Raw genomic sequence first — 23,890 nt, forward strand, 5'->3', positions numbered from 1 at the left:
TCTGTTGGAAGATGGTGTGGTGGCTTGAAGAACTTGGGTCCTGCTTTGACAAACTGAATTCTTTAGTCTCTACTAAGAAATCTCTTATGGTTTGGAACATTTTCAGAAGTGCGGAAGACATCTTCTCATATTTACCTTTGTACAAGTTTCGTAAAATGCAGTGTTTCCTTTCCTGCTTCCCACTTCATAAACACACTATGCACATTCCTTATTATAGACAGTGAAAGAACTACATTTCCTAGATTTTATGGACACTATCTAGCAGAATGTTGAATGTTGCTTAGAAAGTACAGAAATCACTTATACTCCAGTCTAGAAATTTTAGAATAAATGGGTAAAATGAGTCAACTTATTTAAATTACCACCAGTTCCTTACCTGGTCACCCTCATAACAAATTTGCTAAGATAAGCTCTCTTTATTTGCTATCATAAAAAGTGTGATAATTTAAGAGAATCTAGTTAGTTTGATTGTCACCATTACAATTGAGTATAAGGTCATATTAAAAGCATAAATCTTTACTATTTCACATAAACACAACATATTTTTTAAAAACCTTATGACAAGTTGGAGATAAAAGTTTATGGCCAAGGAACTTCTTGTTTAGAAATAAAAGATCACATTCAAACCAGCCATTGAAGTGTATATTAACTTTTGATACAGATTTGAGATTTTGGGTGGAATATGTGGCAGTTCACTTTTGCCTCCCCAGAGTGAGATAAAATTAAGTAAGCTCTAGCTTGTAAGAAATATGACTTATTTTCAAAATCTCAAATGATGATCTGACTATATATGCTACCTATGACTAGTGCTGATGAATGGGTGGCCTGAGCCCTTCAGGTCCTTGCTTACTTCTCACAGTTGCATGGATGTCATTGGTGCTTGAGCTTCAGCATGTTACATCTCTTGCATGACTATGCAGTGCTGTTATTTCAAGTTCAATTATTGGGCTAGCTTATATGGAAATATTTTCTTGACATAATCTAAAACTAGAATCTGAAAGTACTTTTCAATACACTTTTTTTGTTATACAAAATAGCCTTTTAAAGAAATTACCTCTGTAGGATTTCTTTTTTTAAACTAAGATATAAGTTGAAATTCCCTATTTATGTTTGTCCTGGTAAATGACAGAGCCAAGGCTCTGCACATTAAAAGCACTGGGAAGGTCGTGATTAATTAAAGGCCAGCAATTGAAAAGACACAAGTGGACTATCAGCAAACTTTTCACTAAAGTCAGGAAGCAGGCTATCAACACTTTGGCCATTCTTACTGTGTCTGTTATCATAATTGACAGCTTGATGTAAAACTCTATCACATGACTTCTGGGTAGGTGTGTAAATGGTAAGAGGTCACTTTTCACATATGCTAACTGGAAAGGAAACACATTTAAAGGAAGTTTCTGTCAAAATGATAGTTATGCAAAAGTTTAGCTTTTGGCTAGTTCTTACATTTAAAAAATTCTTTCCTTTTATCTATTTTTTATCATTCATTTTTTTCACTTACCTTTTCTGATTATTGAAATCTAGTCTACAGATACACTATTCTAATTAATGTAAAAATAAAATTATGTTTAGCATACTCTTAAATTTCAGTCAACTTAAACACAAGAGAAAAATTATTTTTTTCTTGAAAGTATTTAACCTTGAAAAGATCCAGTTTGACATACACTTTTTTTTTGACATTACTAGGGTTTGAACTCAAGGCCTCACACTTGTTAAGGCAAGCCTTTTTACCGTTTGAGCTAGTCTGCCAACATAAAGATCCAGTTTGAAATAGGGAAATAGAGGAAATTCTGAAGGTGCTATTTACAGCTGTTCCAGCTTTAAATATTCCTGAGCTGCACATGAAGGATACGATAGGAAAGGAACAATGACAGGCAAACTGGTGTAGTGGTGAGAACCAGGGATTAGGAGTTAGAAGGTAGGAGCTTTGTCTTGACAGGAACAGAACACACCAACTTTGAACCAGGCCTAAAACCTTGTTCTCCTGGATCCTTATCTCAGAAAGGAAATCGAAGACGTGAGATCACATGGTCTCCAGCCTCCCTTGAAACCTTGCCTGAAGTTTACAAGTTAGAGTAGCCTCCATCTAAAAAAACTTTCATTTTCTAGTACTTAGCTTATGATTTATGTTTATGTTCGGTAATATTTATTAAGCTCATGCCCATTTAACTTTCTAATTAAATTAAATGTCAAGAAGCATAGGTTTCCGAAATTGGTATCAGAAGTGACTTTAAGGTATCAAGATAGTCTTGAATATTGTGGGTTTTTTGACTGTTTCATTCTGTCCATTTTGCTTGTTCAGTGAGGTTACATACTATTTATTCAGAGGCCATAACAGGTAATTAATAATAGTAATAAAATAAAATTCTACTAATCCAAGCATTAAGAGGAAAGTATAGTATTGAAGTGTTAATCTTTTTAAACCCCCCCAAAAGAACTCCATCCCCTAAAAATCTGCTCCTTGAGGCATCTGGAGAAATGAAGAAACTCAAGAGAACATAAAACATACCTTTCAAGATCTTCCCCTGAGGGTCGTAGTAAACCTAAAAAGGAAAAAACAAAAGTGAAAAGGTAAATTTGCCTGTGTTGATTGTTCTGTTTACAGTGTAATGGTTTATTGGTTCAGCTGAGAACTGTGGTCATCAGAGGGACTGTTAGTACAGCAGCCTGTTTGCTGAGTCTGACAGAGCAGGGCATTTTGCTTACCTTCTTGCTTTTGTTCCCAAAACTAATTGTTATACATTTAGCAAAAGCCCCTGTTAATAACAGTGAAGGGCCCTCACTTGAGTGGACAAACTCTTATTCTGAAATCACTATCAATAGTGATTCTTTTTGGCTATTAGCTACTTACATAATTATTTGAGTGTAGTATCTTAGGTATTTCCCCTTATGCAGATTTTTTGAGGGAAACCAGATGGTCCAGCCTTGCTTTTCTGACACAATCTCATTTGAGTTGTGCCAGGAAAAAAGAGTCTCTTCCACAGACTTTGTGGAGCCATCCTGAGAACATATGCATGAAAATTTAACCTTCACTTCTTTCTTAGTGTTTTGGACTATTTTCACCATACCGCTGATAGCTTTTTAGGAGAATCCTATTTCCTTACTTCACCTTTTTTTTTAGTTTGTTGTCTCTTGGAATATTGGGCAAAAGTGGTTTAATAGCGATATTACTTCACTTTTGAGACAATCTAATTTCATATCCTTATTCTTATAAGGATATGCATCTGGTCAAGTCTGACTTAGAATCTATATCAGAAAAATAAGAATTCCTCTCACCGCCACATACAAACACTAGCTTTAACAGAGGAATTTTCTAAACTAATTCGCACATTGTGTTTTTAAGTTTGATTGCTATAGGAGAGGATCAATTTTTTTTTTTTAACAGAAAATACCTGGGAAAAATCATTAGAGTGTTATTGAAGCTTTGGAGTTAGGAGAAAATTTTATGTAAGTGGAGGAACTATATTTACATGACAAAATAATAATTGACAGTTGAGTGATCTAACACTTAATCCTCTCACAGGACAAAATCTGAAGAATCACTACCCCAAAACTCAAAAAGATGACTACTTATTATTTTAAATTTATTTAAAGCTTAAAGTATTTTTTGTTTGTTTGTTTGTTTGTTTTGAGACAGGGTCTCCCTGTACATCCCAGGCTGGTCACAAACTCTTTTCTGCTTCCATTTTCCAGGTGTTTGGATTACAGGTGTGGACTACCACACCTTGCTGTTAAAAATATTTTTTTATTTGGAACACTAAATTATAATAATAACAAAATATTTAATACCCCTCCCCAAGAAACCTAAATACACTTAGTATTAACCTTTACTCCTAAAGTCTATTCAAAATTTGCTTGATCCAGGACTGTCTTGGACAAATAAGATTCTTAGGGATTGATTTTCTTAGAAACTCTTATTGTGGAAATCTTTCAAGACTTTTTATTATAATTATTTAAGTAAAATTACTTAATTATTTAGTTATTTCCCTTATATACACTATTGCCTTTCACTTTATCAGATGGTTTATTAATTAAAAGATGCTTTATGCAAAAGAAGGTTTATTAATTTAAAGAAAACATGAAGAGGATCTTGTTCAGCTAAGCTGGTTTAAGTGATAGTATACAAGCATATACAAACATATGTCTTCTTGGATACTTTTGAAAATGTTAATGCTGGTCCACAATCTAAATAGGCAAAGAATTTTAAGTTATATTTTACATTTTTAGTAAATGAAAGGAAATTTAATAGTAACTAATATCCTGCCAACTTCCTTGACATTAAATTATTGCTAAATATATTCATTGATTATTTTGTATGTATTTAGACATGTTTTTCTGTCTGGGAGAAAATATTTCTATTGTATGTATCTTAAAGATAAATGAAAATGGATAGCTAAAGTCATGTTTAACCCCTTTGAGAGTAGTCTGAGGAAACAAAAGTCCAAAAATATGTTGAGTTTAAGTGTTCAGCATGTGACCAAAGATAGCCCACTAGCCCACTTGACATTTTAGGGGTAATAAAGCAAACAAAGCATAAGCATCATTTATGACAACAGCAACAACAAAAAAAAAACTAACCAAAGTACAGAAACATCCATCTAAGGAGACATAGTGTTCCAGCAATCCATCAATGAATGAGTGACTCTCAGAATCCTCTGGTTTTGTTAAAGTGTATTCAACTTCTGAGAACTTATCCAGTAAGCTGAAAGTCCTAGAGAAACTAACCTGAAGCTAATAATCACTAGGATTAAGACATGCTATGCCAGATATACACCACCTCCCCCCCTTTGAGAGTGCTTCATTGATAAGAACAATTAAGATGGCCCTAAAGTGATCTTTACATAGTAAAGTTTCTTGAACTGGTTTTAGATTTTCATAGTCTTTTTAAAACTCATATTTCAAAATAGACAACTGGTTTACCCTGTTATTCAAAAGAAACAATTTAACCCATCACATTTGAATTTCTGATTAAGTGATTCACTTTGAAAATTAAAAAAAAAAAAATCTCAAGCCAGGCATGATGACACATGCCTATATTCCTAGCATTTGAGAAGGTAAATCAGGAGTATCTTGAGTTCCAGGTCAGCCTGGGCTACAAAGCAAGACCCTGTCTCAAAAAAAAAATTTTTTTTAATACCATATTGCTTCTCAAACAGTATGGACTGAACAAATTTATTTCTTTGAAATAGCAAAAGTATGTCATATGTTTGATTAAAAACTAATAAGTACATTTTCCTTCTTTTGTGCAAGTATTATGGTCTATTAAAAAATCCACATTTTCTTTCTAATTTAATTGACAATGATTTATGAGTTCTCTATGACATATATCCTGAACAGAATCTACAGATCTACTTCTGTCTATCTATCTACATGAAGGGCATTTTTTCAGTTCTTTAAGTTATAAAATCACTTTTACTTGAAATGTCAGTGTAATTAAAATGCATGTTTTGGGAATTATAGATCATATTTTTGGAATAAAAACTATCATTCTGAAACTCCAGAACCACTATTACTTAGAGTTACAGAAACTCGAGTCTGAAAGAAAAGGTAAAGACTCTCAATAGCCAGCTTCTTAGCCACCACGTTATCAGAATGGATATGACATTTGAATGGATCAGAAGGTTAAAGGCATATAGAAGCCAGTCTTCATCTAGAAGCTCTCATTGAAGAGCAGCACACCAGGGTTAGTAGATTTCAGGGAAGCGGTCTCTTTGCAATGTGGGGTACAGTTAAATTACAGCCTAGCTCTCTAAAGGTTAAAAACCATGAATTTCTAGTGTGTTTCTCCCCCGCCCAAGCCAGATAAGTTTACTTTCTTAAACATAAAAATAAGCAATATATCTTTTCAATAAATCTGCTAACACTGTAGGGCAGCTGTTAACCAAACAGAGATGGATAGAGTTACTAGAAGGATCTCTGAAGGGCAGACCTGATGGTGCTGAGCTCTGGGAAGAATTTGTTTCAGCTTGTATCAGTGCATTCTTCACTTTCTTCAGATGTAGTAAAGTATTCAGATGCCATTACTCTGAATTTGAAATGAAAGTAAAAATTCTTATCAACTCATTCTAAACTATTCCACTTGAAACGAAATACAAAATTAATAAACATCTAAAACTGAATACCTTGACTCTTCCATACCTAAGTTAGGGTCAATGTCTAGGGTGGGGCCTTTCTCTTCCTAAACTGCATGTCTTCTGTTTTGCAAAACTGCATGCTTAAAGTTATTGATGATTGTACACAGTGCAGATGATTTGGTATGTTGCATAGAAAAAAAAGCATTTTTATTTTCTTTCTAAAATATATCTCTCTGTTGAACATTAAGGTGTTTGCTTTTATTTCAGCTCAATTTGTACTCTAATAATGGCTAATTGTTATGTTCTAAGCACTTGTTTCTCTGTATGCTTTAATTAATAGAGAAGCATATTGCAATAGCTTTCTTCTAAGAGAAAGTTTAGGAATTTTGCTTTTCAGCATAAGATTTTCTTTTGCTTTTTTTTTAAGTTGACTCTTGGGAAAGTAAGGTTAATGCCATATACAATACTAGTTTGCATGTGTTCATTTAAATACTAAAAACTGTAGTACTGCTCGATCCATATCTGACTGCTAGGTTTCAATTGACAGCTGAGGATTTGTGACTGGACCATGAATCAAAACGGCAGGCATTTATACCCCAGTACCAGTGAGGATACATTGGGAATTACTTGGCAAAGGTAACATTTTAATTATTTCCAACCCTACACTTACACCTAAAATTGACATGACCTATAATAGTGTTTGTTTTTAACTAGTTGTATGGAAAATATATGTTAAAATTTAGTTGTTTTGGCTATACCATCCCCTTTCCCCTACCCCTTTCTTTTATTTCTTATTTAAATGCAACCTCAAATTAATTTGCAACTATAGCATATGCTAACTAATCATTGAAATTGCTAAATACTATCAAATGTTTGTACGTTTATAATATTTTTGGTGGTGATGGGGGTGGGGGTGGAATTTGACATCTAGATTTCAGGACCTGAAAAATGTAATCACAACTTTGAGCAAGATTTTTCAGTAATCTGAGGATAAAGCATTGTTTTTTCACATTGCATATTCTTTTTATTTTGATTCTTTCCTCAACTGCTCACTAAGTTATTTTACCTACTACTCATCTATTCCTCTGTCAGGAGGGAAAAACTACAAGGAAAAACTTCAGGTTAGCCAATTTCATTCTTATTGGCAGTACCCATAAGTTTTGGAATCAGATGTTTGTTAGAAGTAGTAACTAAAGAAGGAATTTGGTTCAAATAGAGTTTTAAATTCTGTTTGTGTACTGATGTGAATCATACAGGATTGACTTTATTTAGTTGACTATGAAAATTATCTAAAAACTTCAATTTCAAAAATAGTTTTGATATTGTCTCATGTATTAGTTTTAAAGTAAGTAGTTGTGAGATAGCTTATGTATTATTTTTAAAAACAACAAATTGTGTTAAATTAAAAAATTGAATAAGCAAAATTAATGGTATACATTAAAAGATAAAAATTTACCAAAAAGAGTAGGGTAATCCTTGAGTTCACCAAAAGTAAAGCCAACATAATTTTCTAGCCCTGCTTCCATTGTAACCCTTCCTTTACAGACAGTGTCTCTTTGAAGTCACATGATGAGTTACTCATTGTAAAACAGGCTGTTGGACTCTTATTGGCTGATTGAAACTGCTGAAGAGTAAAGTTAAAGAATCAAATTAATTTCATATCTACTTTTATTCAGATAAAAATAAGGAGTTGTTCAGATTCTGATTTTTAAAATTCAGCAAAATTTGATGGGTTTTTTTGGGGGGGGCAGTACTGAGGCTTAAACTTAGGGTCTCTTGCTTACAAGGCAGGCACTCTACTACTTGAGCCATGCCTAGAGTCCTTCAGTGACTTTCTGTTGACACTTAAATGATAACTATACGACTTTTTCTCTTTTAAAGACTGATATAACAGTTTCTGCCTGTTGGGATTTTTTCCCCTCAAGAGTATTATTCCCCCTTTTGGAAAAAAGATATAAGAATGATATAATATATACTTATTTGATATATTGTAAGAACATTTGTACATGCCATAACGTACCTCCACCCACACAACAATAAAAATAAATAGATAAAAAAAAGTTTTAAATAAAATTTGTCAAAAAAAGAAGCTGAACTAAGTAGAAGTATCTTGTTTAAATAATCTTAATGATTATTAGTATTGATTAAATTCAATGTAAGTGTCTTATTTTAAGAGTTTGAGGCTATTTTAATAAGCCTTTTAAAGTTTATTTAATTGGACTTAATAACACAGTGTTTGCACTTATTTTATTAAATAAGCTGTCTAATCATTGCTCTTCACATTCAAGTATATGGACTACTAATCAGTATTTACTTAATCTAAAATAGGATAGTACCTCTAAAGTACACTAAAGCCTGTAAAGATGTAAATTATTGGTGATTTAAGTTGTAACTTCACCTAGTTCCTAGTAATTTTTTTGAATCAAAAATTGTTATCCCTTAAAAAAGAAAAAGTGCATGGCTAATGAATCACAAAACCCATGCTACAAATCCCTTCTTGACTAGAAAATTGTTGTGGTAATCACTTTAGGCTGTAGTAAGTCAGAAAATAATTGAGAATTTATTAAGATTTCTTCTCCCCCCAAAATAAAAATTGTTCTTTGGATTAGTACATAATCATACAATGTCCCAAATAATTAACAAAGTACTTATAAAGGTAGCTTTGAGTTTGTTTCTCCCCATTTTATCATAACTAAAGGTCACATAAATTGATGACAGCAGGCATTTTGTTTTATACATTCTCCAGGTATTAATTGAGTCTCCATATTGAGCTGTCCTAAACACAAAGACAGACACAGACACCCACAGTTCTTTAAATCTTTGTATCACACATTTCAGAGTAAATATACTCATGAGACAGCGATTTTCTTTGCTTTTCAAAGCAAAGCAGGAAGAGACACTAGTGTAGTTCATCTTATGTAATAGGAATAGGCCATATCTGCAGAAGTGTCTTTAATACATAACTTATAGTTTGTACTTTGTAGTTTTTAAAACTTCATGTTTTTTTTCCTAGATATAATATTGAAAAAGGAGACAGGCACCTGTGGCTCACATCTATAATCCTAGCTACTCAGGCTGCTTGGGAGGCTGAGATCTGGAGGATGGCCATTCAGTGCCAGCCCCAGCAAACAGTTTGTAAGATCCCACCTTCCTATCTCTAAACGAACCAGAGCAAAATGGACTGGAGGTGTGGCTAAAGTGGTAGCATGTCTGCTTTGCAAGTTCAAACCTCAGTCCCATCCAAAAAAAAGGGAAATTATCTCTCTAACACATTTAAGGTAGATCATAAGCATCTAAAATCTTCAAGACATGACTACAGTTTTAGAATCATCTCAGTAACTTGAAAATATCTGAGAAATGTAGATTTGTTTAGCCAGAGAACTATAAAGAAAATATCATGGGTTATTTTTGAAGCGGTTGCTGCTTTTGTTTTTAACAAAAGGCAATCCATGGAGACTTGGTAGTCAAAAAAGAACAAAGCAAACTGGGTCTTTTTAAAGTTTGGCTTTATTTTGTTGGGTTATTGTCATTCGTTGCCATCTCAGTTGTCCTTGGTGGCCTTCTTTTCTGCTTTGTGCTAGTACTCTTGAGGGGTTTCCATGTCAAACGCAGCTCCTTTTTTGGGACTGAAAATGGCATGGCCAGGGTTGCTGTGCAAGTGCTATAATCAAAGCTGAAAGTCAGCCTCCTTCCTCTCCCACCCTCACCCTGGCATGTAAGCATTTCCCAGGAACCAAAGCTGACTCTTTTGGAAAGTTTTCACAGATTCACTAGGTTGTGATCCTGAAGGCGTTTTGTTGTTTTGACATTAGAATTCTGTGAGCTATTTCAGTGTGTGTGTGTGTGTGTGTGTGTGTGTGCTAGTGAAGTTTTCTGTCTACACAATAGGTCAGTTACTGTAGCTGGCACAGAAAACAATGTTGAAGACCTCACTTCTACCTTAGTCAGGATGGTTTCAGCTCCTAGGAAAGTAATAGGTGATGAATTGCTTAAAGGAGGTACTTTTGTGTTTGAGTTTTGTCCTCCTGTGTGGACAAATGATGTTTTTGCACATGAGGGTTATGTGGATGTAAACACATCCAACAGCTACTTGCTAACTGCCTTTCCTTCTTGAAACTATAGCCAGATCTTCACTTGTGCTATCAAGTATGGAAGACTGATGTAATTGAATGAAAAAGAAAGCTGGAGGACAATCCAAGAATAATATAAACATAAGTTATTTTAAAATGTTGGAGGGAGAGCTTTATGCAAGAGAGAAACTGGATTTATTGTTTCATTTTCCCTTCTCCCCCCTTCACCCCTTTCAAGAAAACGCAAAGCCACAAGTGAGTGGTTGTATGTGTTTGATGGCTTATATAAACATAGAAGAAGCCTTCAGATGGCTAAAATAAACATGTGCGTGTTACTGAAGGATATGTTTACCCAAACCATTTGCTCAGCCTCTGAAATAATGAATAAATGAAGATTTTCCTGAAATAATTGGAAGGATTTTTGTGTTTTCTGCTGATGCCATAATTGAATGGCACCAAAGAGACTTTTATCAGCTATTTTCCATGTTACATGTGTTAGCAGTTCCTTTCTATGAGTTGAATACTTCATTCTGTAGTCACTTTACACATGTTTTTGTAAGAAATTGTCGTTTATTACTGCAATTCTAGAGAGTTGCTTGATTTCCCAAGAGAAATTTAGCAGCCAGTAAAGGTTATTTGGATCTGGTTGGTCAGGAGAGGGAGGGCAAAAAGGAGGGAGTATTGTCCTCAGTCATTTCCATTTTCCTTGCTATGGCCATTAACATTTTCTTTGTCAAATGTATGCACCTGAAAGACTAAAGAATGAATACCTGAAAAAATTTTTTTCAATATTGGATTGCAAACCATATGCATGTGTGCACATATATGTGTATAAATGTGTGTATATATATATATATATATGTAGGTGTGTGTGTAGATCCATTGATATGTGGCATGTATGTGATAAGGACAGTACTTTCCCATCCTTAGGTGGAATTAAGAGTTAACTTTTATTTCAGTAGTACACTTAGACCATCCTGCGAATTCACTAGGTTAGCATTTCCTGCTCTCGGTTTGTTATCTTGACACATAGCTATAGTACAACAGCTGGGTTGTTCCTGGAGTTCCTGGGGGGAGCTTTATTCTCAAAGTGCTGAATTTCCTTTTCAGCTGCTAGCTCTGAAGTGTGTTCAGAATGTTCAACTTTTTACACATCATTCTGGACCCCTAGCACTACCCTGGGACTGTGATAGAAATGCTGATAAGATAGATGAGTGGAACACTCTTTGGTTCAAGGCAGAGAACTGAAAAAGCCAAAGTTGCACAGGACTATTGTTTGGTAACAGGGCAGCTAACCTGTGTCGCTCTTTGTATTTGAACACTCTCTCGAAAGGAATCATTCTCTATTTTCATCAAAATTATTTGCACCTGTTTTGAAATCTAAACTAAAAACATTACCATTCCTTAAAATGATCTCGATATGGTTTTCACAGACACGCAATGTCTCTGATCTGACTGCTGCAAAATATATGAGGATTTGTTGTCGTTTTTGCCTAATTTTGTCCATTTACAAAGAAAGATTTGTACAATACGACGTTTCTTTTTTATCTAGGCAAACTCTTCAGAACACTTCCTAAGAAATTAATTGTATTTCAGCCAGACTTGCACACTGCCATCCCACAGGAAATGGGTCAGCAATCCATTAAGATGCCATTAGATAATCTAATTTGGAACTTAATCTCTAAATTAACCATGCTCCATACTTGAAGCATACTTGAGAGAAAGAAAAAAAGTTTACGTTTGAATCGATAGGGGAGCCGAAGCGTGAAGAAGGCTGTTTGTTTTTTCTGTAGCTGTGGTCACGTCTCAAGCCGTCTGGTAACCAGGAGAAACCAGACATGATGTAATTCCAGATTGAACTTGAACTTCAGGGACTTAGGATGGGGGAACAATGGGCCATAGGAATCAATAATGTCCATTTTCCACATGATTATGTTTGGAGCTTTAAGTTAACCTTTATGGAAGAAACAGCAGGATCGGCAGTGTGACCAAAATGAGATGATCCAGAGACAAGATGTTAGAGGAAAGAAAACAACTTTTTCCATGATATTTTCTAAGCTGTACTGCAGATTCCAGCAGGATTAGAAAAGTTCCCGCTCTGCAGTAAACCGGTGGCCTGTTCAGAGCACTCTTTGTTCGCTTAGGTAGGACAAACTTAATCTTACGTTTCCTGTCAGATGATTTTTGGCAGCACTACTGGAGAGGGAGGAGCATGATTCAGAGCGTTCTCAAATGTAAACCTTGCTGATTAACCCTTTGCAATGAAGAAAGTATACTAAACACCCACCTTGTTTGAAGATGGTTACATATGCATTACATCCATAAGAAATTCGAACACAGTGTATTAGCTCACCTTTTTGATCGTCATGTTTGCTAGGGCCAGGAGTAGGTGTACTGTGAGTTTTTGATCATATTTAAATAACAAAGTTATGAATGAATAAATATAACAACAAACATAATAGATTATATAAAAGAAGTGAAGGCCAATTAGAGTTCAAGAAGATGAAGAAAACAAAAGGTAGCATATTAAAAAATTGTAGCAAGTTATTCTCGCTCTCATTCACTTTGAATTATGAGATCTTTGCACACGTGAACAGAGTAAAAGGCCCAATATCAAAAAACTTTCAGTTCCTTAATAACCCTTGTAATTTTATGCTTCAGAATTCTAATACAAACAAGTTCTGTCCTTTAGAGGCAAAATTGTGCAAATAATACTTGATTTTTTTGCTTGTAAGTGAAAATCATTTGCAAAAGAATCTCTTTTGGCTTTTGTATAAAAGTTAACATTTCTAATTAATTTAATGTGCCTTGGGTGTTTTTCTCTAGTGAAAGGCACTATTTTGGAGCACCATTTTGGTAGAGAATTTTGTCTGCTGTTGAAGAATCACATATGCAAATAAGGGGAGCAGTAGCACTTGTAACAATAGCACTGAAAAGGAGCCCAGGGGTGGAGAGGAATACAGACTAGAGAAAGGCTGGAAATCAACATGTGGGCTTCTCCCCTGTGGCACCATCTGTGGGAGGACATAAAATGACTACTGCGAGCTTGGTAATTCCATATACTTTTAATTGGCCAAAACCTCCTACAGCCTCATAAGTTGTTATATATGTGTGTATGTGTGTGCTGTTATTTTTTATAATTAGTCATCTTCATAATAATTCTCCATCTTTCATTTTTAACTTTAACATATAAAACAGATCAAATTATAATTTGTTTAAAATCTACTTAATTTGGCCTATTTAGGCAAAGAAGTTTTTTTCCTTAGTTGTGTTTAAGCATTCCAAGGAAATAAGTTTTTGTTACTTTTAAGTATAAATAACAAGATTGCCTTGTTGAAGGGTTTTCTAGGATTCTGTAAGAGCTTGTTTGCTAAAAGAGGATAGCAATTGTGATGAGAACATTCAATATCTAGTTACAAAAGTCCCATACACAAGGGCTTGTCTTTCCTGTGCTCCTCATTAGATTAAATATTTCACTAGCATGTGCCATTTTTTCACTTACAAAATGCTAGCCCTGGCATATAGTTTAGTTACCTCTGGAACCAGTATACCCCAGTAACAAAACACATCAGAAACAACTGAGAATAAACTGATGAGGTTTGACGGCCTGCCATTTTGATACACTATATTTAAAACTGTTGGTCCCCAAGGAGTAGCAATAAAGAAAGCTATTTACCTACTTAGTTAAGAAACAAATACGTTTCTCTTTCATTACTATGAAGTGCTATTGCTTGCAGTTAGAATAATTCCATGAGCCACCTGCAGTTTATGATATTTGGTGCTTCCCAGAGAGCCCACAAGAGTACTTTGCAGATCAGGTAAGAGCTAGCCAGGGAGCTTTCTGATACAGATTATTACAAATAGTAATAATCATTAGAAATCATCTTGCATGCAAATAGGATCATTCATATGGCAATAATGATCCTTAAAAGTGGGAAAAATAAATTGAAGAAACCCAAGACCTGTGTAAAGCACTTTGTATATTTCACTTCCAGTCTGGCCTCCTCTGAAAAGAAACTCAAAAGCAAATTATTGACAAATAGCTACATCTGTACATAATAAAGTGATGGCACATGTTGCATTCTGCTGAAAAGCACCTGGAACTGGATAAATAAAATCCATGATGGAGTTTGGGCTCAAGAGTTATATGGGAATTTCAGTATGTCTAAGTGACATGGATCTTAATTCATTGACTCTTTTATATAATTCAGTTGCAATGTAAATTCTAATTCAGCTTTAAAAAAAGTGAAGTGTTTTTTACAAAAGAGGGAGATGAAGTAAAATGCATGGGTAAGAACACAGACCCTAGGACTTCACTGCCGGAGTTCAAATCCTAGCTTTTACAACTTGATAGCAGTATGAGTTGGGCAGGACGCTTCACTTCCTGGCTTCAGTTTCCTCATCTGTTGATACTTTCTTCTACATTTGTTGTGAAGATTAAAAGCTTTAAGGTAGGTCAGTCACCTAGAACAGAGCCTGGTAAATATCCCACACTATGTAAGCACTAACAACAGGCACGTTAATTAAGGACCATATTCCTTGTTCTTGAAGATTCAACTCAGATGCAACCCGTTTATTCCGTTCACTAGTCCTTGTGAGCCGTTTCTCACAAGACACATTTTGAGGCCTTTTTGTTATGTTGAAGTAAGCAGCCAGTCCAAATGCCACACATTTCGGACTAACACAGGTAATTAACATACCTGTCCCTGATTTTTCCAGACAGGTTTATAGCTATTAATAAGAAAATACTTACATTTTAAGAGAGATACTAGAACTTGTGTGCTAATATTGCATCAATAAAATCAGTGTTTAGCCAAAAAAGTAAAAGACTTTGTTTCTTAGGGATACCTGGGAACTAAAAGCAAATCCTTCTTTGGGAAATTAAGACGTCTATGTTATAAATGCTTCATGCTTTCTGAGCCATTGCTTATTTTTATTACTATCTGTAAATAATATATGGATACTGGTACAATTGAGCCATGTGTGAATCTGTACAGTTCTTTGTGCTTCATTCCTTACTGTTTTGGTTTTTCAAAGCTTCTTGAAAGAACACTATCTTTGAGGTAAATACAGTATGTCGAATCGGAATGGGCAATATTACAAGTCCCCTGAAAAGTACTACTATACTGGAATATTGACATTTTATAAACTAATAGATGTAATTGCCCTATTAATTTTCAGATAAGCACCAACTAGTAATAAATGAAGTGTGTCATGCTTCAAATAGCTCTCATTGTTTTATCATCTAAGACTAATAGGCAAAAATGAAAAATTTTGACTTTGGTTCCAGACTCAACCCAGAGAGTTCATATATGTTTATTAGCACCCTGTGGGTCTTGGCTGGTTATTGAGTTAAAAGCCGAGAGACCACTCCTTTTAGGCCTTGAAGACATAGTCACGGAATGCTTAATTTTCTAAAAATACAACCATTAAATATCGCTTTGGCTGTCCATAACAGTCTTCTCTCTTTTGTTGAAAGATAGAGAATCTGTTTGCTCCCTAGAGGCACAGACCAACTATTTTATTCAGTTTTTCAAGAATAAGAAATATATGAATAGCATGTTATTTTTAAAGAAGGGAGTACCGTCTTTTCATAGTCTTCTCCATAGAATTACTCTAATAGAACTTCAGCTAGATTTGTTTCCAAAGGAGACAGATCCATAGTTTCAGATTGCTTGGCCACCCTGACCAATGACCTCTTCAGGGCATATGTCTGCAACTGCAGTATTAGCTAAGTTTTGATTCAGCTTGTGTCAGGCATGGAAAATTGTTTCCCAAAACAAATACGTTTTGCCTTTTGAAAACTCTGTTCAAAAGTTCTTTCTCATGTTGGGCCAACATCTGACTTCCTGGGAAGGCAATATAACTTTGTAATGCCCATGGAAATCAGACAGAATCAGATTCATTATTTCTGAGGGCTAGCATGGAGACTTTAGGCAAGTAGTTGCCTCAGTTTCCTTATCTGTAAAATGGGAATGATGGCCATTTCAAGGGTTCGTTGACAAAATTAAGTGGCATAGTCTATGTAAAGCACCAGAGATGATGGTATCTTGCTTTCAGTGGTCCTCAGCATGGTTGTCATCTGAAATTTTGCCCCTTGTGCTAGTTATGTCCATTTAAATCTTGCAGAAGTCTGAATTTCTTTCCAACTCAGCTGTCATGTCTTTTTGTCACCCTTAAACTGGCCCTTAAATGACATGATTTGTTGAGTTTCTTCAACAAAGAAATGCCATTGAGTTTGTTTCTCTTGAAAGGTGAGACCCAGAAGAAACAAAGTGCTTCAGAGTAGCCTTAACCAGGATAAAATGAAGCAGGGCCATCACCTACCATTAATGCATCTTAAGGTCAAAATAATCTGCTTGCCTCTTCCCTTTTGTGGGCAAGGCCATATTATGCAGTTAGTCAAAATAATGTGAGAGTATTTTCCACAATATTAGACATTTTCAGTGTGAAACTTTGAGCTCTTGTGCATTTTGTTCATGTGAATTATCTCATCATGTATGTCGCATGGGTGATTAGTGCTCTGTGTCAGGGTACTATCAAATCTTTTGGAATTTTCTGTGCCTGATTTTTCACAAAGTACTTGTATTCTTTTGTATTCAAAGTACTTTGTGTTTTCTTACCTTTCCTTTTTTTAAGTGGTTATGGCCAGGGCGTGTTTTCTAAAGATATGCTTTCAACTTCCATCAGGATCCTCTTTTGTTTGCCTCTAAAGAAGGGTGATTTGATGAGGGAAAATTTAATGATGACAAAATAAATGCAATCTTAAAGATACATTGCTGAAATGCTGCATTTGACCTTGAAAACTTTGAAATCCTTTCAGTTCTCTTTTCACAACTCTTACTAGTCAGCAGATTGTTGAAGATAAAATTATTCATACAATTCTCATTCTATTATGAATTAAAACCATTAAGTATTTAATGTCTATTATATATCACTGATTTCTATATGTAGATGTGTATTTATTTTATTCATACATGTGATTGTTTGCATTACTTTGTGTACAGAGAGCTAGACATGTGGAAATCACTGTTTCGTATTTATTGAATAACTATGCAGTTTTAAGTGTTGTATTTTTTAAATTAAATTATCTAGATTATTTTATTTGGTTAAATATTTTTCTTTACAATGTTAACATAGGCTTTGAGTTACATTTATCAGGCTTTTTGTCAAAGGGACTGCCAAAACGCTCTAAAGTACGTGCCTTATAGTTCTGAACTTACCTACAGATTGGCAATAAGAGGCTTGTAAAACTCATATATGAGGTCTGCGTAGTGTTAATGTTTGAGATTTATTTCCCCCCAAAGGTTCATAAACAGTATTGACAAATATATTACACACTGCAATTTTGGTATGGTCATGATGTAGAAGGGGAGGTTTAGAAGGTTTAAATAAACATTTAATTTCTTAGACATTGTACAGCAAGAGTCCTCTTAGTGACTAGCATCAATTTATTTTCATCGAGTATATGCTAAAGAATCGTGATATGTGTCTCTCCTAAAGAACTTAGTAAAAAAGCAATTATAAAATAAACCTGGATTTTTTTCTTTTTACCATTAGTTGGTAGACTTGTCCTTTATGGAGCCACATAAAGAACAAATGAAGTCATATTTTCATCATTGAAATGTGCTTCATATCCTTAAAGCTTGCAGTCTCTAAATGACTTTTCAAAACTTGTGTATTTTAGGATTCTTGTTTATTTTGAGAAGTGATTTGCTTGATGTTTTTGGTGTTGTATTTTACTACCAAGGATTATCTGTTGAGCTCGTGTTTTTCCACTTGATACATGCTTCTTACTTCAGATTAAAAATAATGGATGTCTGTTTTGTAATTTGTCTTACTATTAAGAAAGTTTGCATCGGCTATGGTGAGACTCTATAAGAATAGATAAGACTAGGTCATTTTCCCTATGGAGTTCACCTTGTAGTCAGTAAGATAATTTCAGATAGATGGCTAGGATATGAAGTAATACATGCTGTAATGGAATTATGTACAAAGTGCAGTGAAAGCACAGTTGAGGTGAAAATCAGTTTCTTGATACATTATGTAACATTGTTACCAACCGATGGTACAAACCACAGGAATAATTGTGGGAAGAGAGAAGTGGTGAAAATAGTTAAATCTCTTAGAAAAGATTTCAATAAAAAGACATTCTTTAGAATTCTGATTTTTCATCAGGTAATGAGGCTATATCTTTTTAGTTTGGATATGATTTTTTCCTAATGCTGAGTATCTCTAATTTTAAATATAGAGATACCTATTTGCTCTGAAGAGGGACCAAATCACATGTATTCATAAATACCTATGACTCTGGGCAACATCTTTTAAAAATACATAGTTTTGTGTGATTTGAAACAATTACTTGATTTGTCCAAAAATTCACTGAGCATCAACCATGTGCTAGGTCCTATACAACATGATTAGCATAAAGAAAGATGGATTTTGCTGTCATCTAATCATTAAATCCCTTGAGTAAAAAGGTCATTGTGATATTTTTCTGTTGAAATAGTGTCTCAGATACATGTACCTAGACTTGTAGCAATAAGTCACTTTTTGTATGGAGATATCACCAGAGTAAAAGTTACATGTTTTTTAATCCAGAATTATTACTTCATGTTAATATTCCATAGTGCTTTTTGTATCTTTGGAATTCAAGCATGAATGGATGAGTTTATCTATATTGATAGCTAACATAATAGTATCAATTGCATTTTATGGCTTAAAAGTAATGCAAAAGATACTAGTAGAATTAAAAACATTGAAAGTGTCTCCATGCCAGGCCATGATTATCCTGGGTATGGAATGGTCTGTTTGATGTTTTCTTGGTTCATGATTATTTTTGCAGCTGTTACTTAGCTGACATGTTCCAAGTTGAATATTGAAACAAGAAGTAGAGCAGATTAGGTGTACCCCAAAATGTACTGTGGGGTTGCTTTGTGGTATGTAGATCTGGTGTTATTTTCTTCCATATGAGATTTCTTTTAGGAAAGATTATGTCAGTATCACCTAGGGAAATTCTTTTCAAACTTTTTTTTTTTAATATCCCCAAGTTCAACAAGATCTCTCGAATCCAACAGCTGATTGAAGGGAGGAGGGGATCCCATCTGCTTATTCCCTCCAGTACCCTTTCCCCACATCCCCTCCACACTTCTGTAATCCAATCAGCTGGTGGTGAAGTCAGGGAATGCTCAGGCTTCTGTTGCCAGCCCATGTAAGGAAACATGAATGGAAAGGAAAACTTTGCTTGCATCTGAAAAGTAACATTACAGAGGAGGATAAGAAAACCACCAGAGAGCTGTGGAAGTAAGCAGAGATCCTTGCAGCCCCCTGTAAAGTTTTCTCTCACAGTGGGTACTCTGTAGAGAAAAAAACAAATCATGTTCCATTTTTGCTTGGTGATTTCTGTTTGTTTGGTTTTTATTAAAAATCTCCAATTAAGATATGTCTGCTAATTAGGCATTTCAAATTGCATACTATGCAATGGTCTGGTTGAAAAATGTATTTTTTCCGTTTGTGAGGGGGGGAGAAAATATATTTCATTACACTTTTTAATTTTAACCCAATAGGCAAGCAAAATATTGAAATCCATTTTACCCGAGAATTTCTTATGAATTAAAGGTAAAACAGGATTGATATACCATAACTGGCAAATTACAGTATATTGCAATGATTGTAAACTGATGCTTTTTTTTCTTCTTCTTTTTTTTTTTCTTTTGGACCAAAAAATAATGCATTTACATTGAAGTGAATCAAATATTTGAGGAAGAATATCCTTGATTGGTAAAAGTTCACCAATGTATGTGTCCTATTCCAAGGTTTCCTGCCTCACAATTAGGTCTTACTTTTCATTAAGGAAATAGGTCATGTAGTATATGTAGCCATAAAATGTGTAATTTGGCATAATTATCTCATTTTACATGCATATTGTCTGATTAATTTCAAAAAATGTGATAGTAGTTATTTGATGCATCTGGAATTTCCATTTCTAATACTGTTACAGATTTTAACATTGTGTTTTCTCTTTTTCTTTCTTCCCTCCCTGCTGCCCCTCTCCTCTCAACAGTCCTGGTACCTGGGCTAGCTTGGTTCCTTTCCAAGTGTCAAATAGGACACCCATCCTACCGGCAAATGTCCAAAATTATGGTTTGAACATAATTGGAGAACCTTTCCTTCAAGCAGAAACGAGCAACTGAGGGAAAAGAAATACAACAATAGCTTAAGAAATTTTTTTTAAAAAGGCAAAGAGGAAGACTGGACAAAACAAACAAAACAAAGGGAGAAAGGAAAGAAACTGAAGAAAGAAGATGATAGACCAGCAATTGCAGCACTTACAATCACTAATTCCCTTAAAGTTGAAACTATAATGACATTAAGAAGGGTCGATGATATTTCACTGATGGTAGATCGCAGCCCCTGCAATGTAGCCTTGTTACATGAAGTCCGCTGGGAAATAGATGTTCTGTCTCTATGACAATATATTTTAACTGACTTTCTAGATGCCTTAATATTTGCATGATAAGCTAGTTTTATTGGTTTAGTATTCTTGTTGTTTACGCATGGAATCACTATTCCTGGTTATCTCACCAACGAAGGCTAGGAGGCGGCGTCAGAGGTGCTGAGTGACAGAGCCATGAGCCAGCCATTTTATAAGCACTCTGATTTCTCAAAGTTAAGAAAAACATATATAAAATCTCTGTAGCCTTTAGTTATCAGTACAGATTTATTAAATTTTGGCCCTTAACCCAGCCTTTTCCAGTGTGTAACCCAGTTTGAAATCTCAAGAAAAGAAAAAAAAAAAAAAAAAGGAAAAAAGAAAAAGAAAAAAAAAAACCAGTTTGAACACAAAGGCTATGGAAGAGATGCCTCTATGTAGGTGAAGTGTTATCTCTGCATGCAACAGTAAAAAGTAATATAATATTTTCCCCACAAAAGAACACTTAACAGAGGCAAGTGCAATTTATAAATTTATATCTAAAGGGGAATTGTGATTATAAGTCCTTCAGCCCTTGGACTCTAAATTGAGGGGATTAAAAAGAATTTAAAATAATTTTGAACGAATTTATTTTCCCCTCAGTTTTTGAGGGCATTTAAAAAGGCATTAAATCAAGACAAATCACGTGCTTGAGAAAAAAAACTAATGAAAACACAGCACTTATGTTGGTTTAGCTGCAGCCTCCTTGGAGGCAGAATTTATTTATTTAAAATTACTGGTTGCATCAAGAACCCATAGGGTGTACAAAAGGTTCTATAAAATCTGCATTACAGAGACAAAGAGGCAGGCAATCCATGTCACAAGGGTAACGCTTACAGTTTACAAACTGGGAATGCCAGGGTGTAGGATGTAAAAAAAAAAAACAAAAAAATGCACTCTTGAGAAAACACATGAAATCAGGGTGCTGAAAACTTGCATGGTGCTTTCAGACATTAGCCTTGTTCAACAAATTTCTTGTATTGACAGATCCGTAGTGTGCATGGGCAGACACATTTTGCCTCTATGTCTCTTAAAATTTTAATTAAAAATACTCTTTCCAGTAATCCTAATTTGCACGAAGATATTATGTCCACATTACGTGCCTTGCCTTGAAATCTAAAAAACAAAAACAAAAACAAAAAAAAACAAAAGTGACATCACTACACTTGTTTTGCTGCATTTATTATCATTTTAAATCTTTACCATTTTTATGACAAAATATTTTGTACTCCAGACGAAGAAAAACGTGTGACATCATGGATTTTTTAGACAGTTATAACCTTTATCTCACGTTTATAAAAGCATATCATGGCTGTGTATAGTTGCCGCTTATAAATTGTAATCGACCAGCAATATTTTCAGTATTTTGGTGTTTTTTCTATTAACCTTTCATGTTTTTCATCTTCCAATTAATATTTGGGGGGGAGGGGTTTCAAATTTATACGAATTATGCAATACCAAGTTTTGCCTATGTAGGTAGTGCTTTTAGCTGTATTGGTTATTATAGGTAAGTACACAGATTTAAAAAAAATAATGTATGCTTTTTTTTTTGTTTGTTTGTTTTAATTGACCAAAGTGGGTACTGCTATTTTTGCAGTGTGATGAGGTCCTTTTGTGTACTGAGAGATGGACAGGGGATTTTTTTTAATATACATATATATATTCTGGGGCGGGTGGGAGGATTTTTAACACTTAACAGTGTAGCTGTGAAGCAGTGCACCCTGACATGGGCCTGGGCTGCAAAGCGACTGTTCTGCCTACTGTGACAAACTTCAACTTACACAGGTTCCCCCTCTCTAATTTCCCACCTGGGGTGCAAGCTGAACTCATTTCTGGTTTAAAAACAACAAAATAGTAAGAACGAGCAAACACAACAAATTTTCCTAGAGGCAGACTTGGCTTTTTAAAAAAACTGTCTTACCTTATTTTAGTTGTTGGTAGTTTTTCATGAAAATTCCAGATCCACAGTGGAGAGTGAGTCTGTCTTATATTTAGCAAAGACATTTTTTGAAATGCCCCACCTCCCTCATAGGCAGCTACTGGCTGTCTCACACTTTTGAGGTTTAACACAGGAATCTGCTATCTCCTGCAAAACATATCTGACCAGCTGGAGGGGGTGCTCCCATATCCTTTCCCTGCCACATCCCTGCCTCATTTCATTTTATTAATGGTAGGATAGGATTTCTCTGTGACTTACTACTTCAAATGAATGGCAGCGCACTTGGATTTTTCTTTCTTTTTTTTTTTTTTTTTTTTTTTTTACTAGCCAGAGATTGAATGGAAGCTTGCTATTATTGAATGTATTTTTAAAATCAAAGTTCAGTTTTTAAGGAACAAAAGTAAATCTTTTTATTTTACCTGCCCTTTTAAACTGAGAACTAGAGCAGAGAGACAGATAGAATTTTAAGAAATTAACTTTCCTGTGGATGAATTAGACCTATTGGATACTGAAGGGATTTTTTTTTTTTAAGGGTTGGTACTTCAAATATATGTTTGATTTAGTTTCCCCTGAGGACTCGTGGTGAATGGAGGCTTGTTTTATTTTGGCCTCCCCTCACCCAACCCCAGGTCCCATTGAGTGAATTCATTACTAGAGTGAGAATCTTTCTGAATTAGTGACACACGGTAGGCTGTCTTGAGGAGCCTTCTACTCCCATTCCCCAGGCCATCGCCTAATAAACTGTCAGTTGTTCTCACAGCATATCATTTAATAATGAATACCTTAGAACAATGCTTATGGGCCTGCGAATTGTATTGGACTAGCCCATTCAGTTTGATAGCCCATATGCTGGATAGCACAGCAGGATCCCCAAGTGCAAGTTCCAGAGGAAGTCCCATCGTGGCTGTGATACTTGCCCTGCAGACAGCAGATCCTCTCAGCCAAGCTCTCCATGTACCTTTGACCTTCTAGGTGAACAACTCAACCTCACGAGACACACAGTATTCTCTACAGGCAGACTTGCTCTCTTTTTTTTTTTTTGCCAGTGAATGAGCAGTTGTAGCGAAATTAAGTGACGCACTGTGGATATTCCTGCCTGCCTCTTGAATACAAAGGCCTAGTGCAAGTGTTGCTTTTTCTCTTTTCTTTTCAAATCAATTTTTTCTTCTTTCCTTTTCAGATGAACCTATTAAAAGTACTACTATATATAAAATCTCAAATCCATTTTTCGACCTTCTCCTTTTCTTTTACCAGGAAGTATATTCTGAGGAAGGGCCCCACTTCTGCAGGTCTTGCACGCCCCTCCCTTAACCCAGGACTGTAGAGCTTCAGGATG

General features: G+C 34.9%; 1 protein-coding gene across 14 annotated transcripts in view; it reads left to right on the forward strand.

Moving 5' to 3' along the window:
* Positions 1-23,890, forward strand: part of Nfib (nuclear factor I B) — a 442,869-nt gene that overhangs the window by 396,859 nt on the left and 22,120 nt on the right. For 9 of the 14 annotated variants that reach the window (XM_074051836.1, XM_074051837.1, XM_074051844.1 and 6 more), the window contains 2 exons: positions 6,622-6,710; positions 20,208-23,890. The exon at positions 20,208-23,890 is cut by the window's right edge and continues 2,820 nt beyond it. The exons of 1 other annotated variant lie outside the window; for it this stretch is intronic. In XM_074051836.1, coding sequence (XP_073907937.1) covers positions 6,622-6,710; positions 20,208-20,337 — 219 coding nt within the window. In that variant the 3' untranslated portion in view covers positions 20,338-23,890. The remainder of the gene's footprint in view (positions 1-6,621; positions 6,711-20,207) is intronic. 4 more of the 14 variants (XM_074051840.1, XM_074051842.1, XM_074051841.1 and 1 more) reach the window with 1 other exon arrangement.

Source organism: Castor canadensis, chromosome 13, assembly GCF_047511655.1.
Source record: "Castor canadensis chromosome 13, mCasCan1.hap1v2, whole genome shotgun sequence".
NCBI lineage: Eukaryota > Metazoa > Chordata > Mammalia > Rodentia > Castoridae > Castor > Castor canadensis.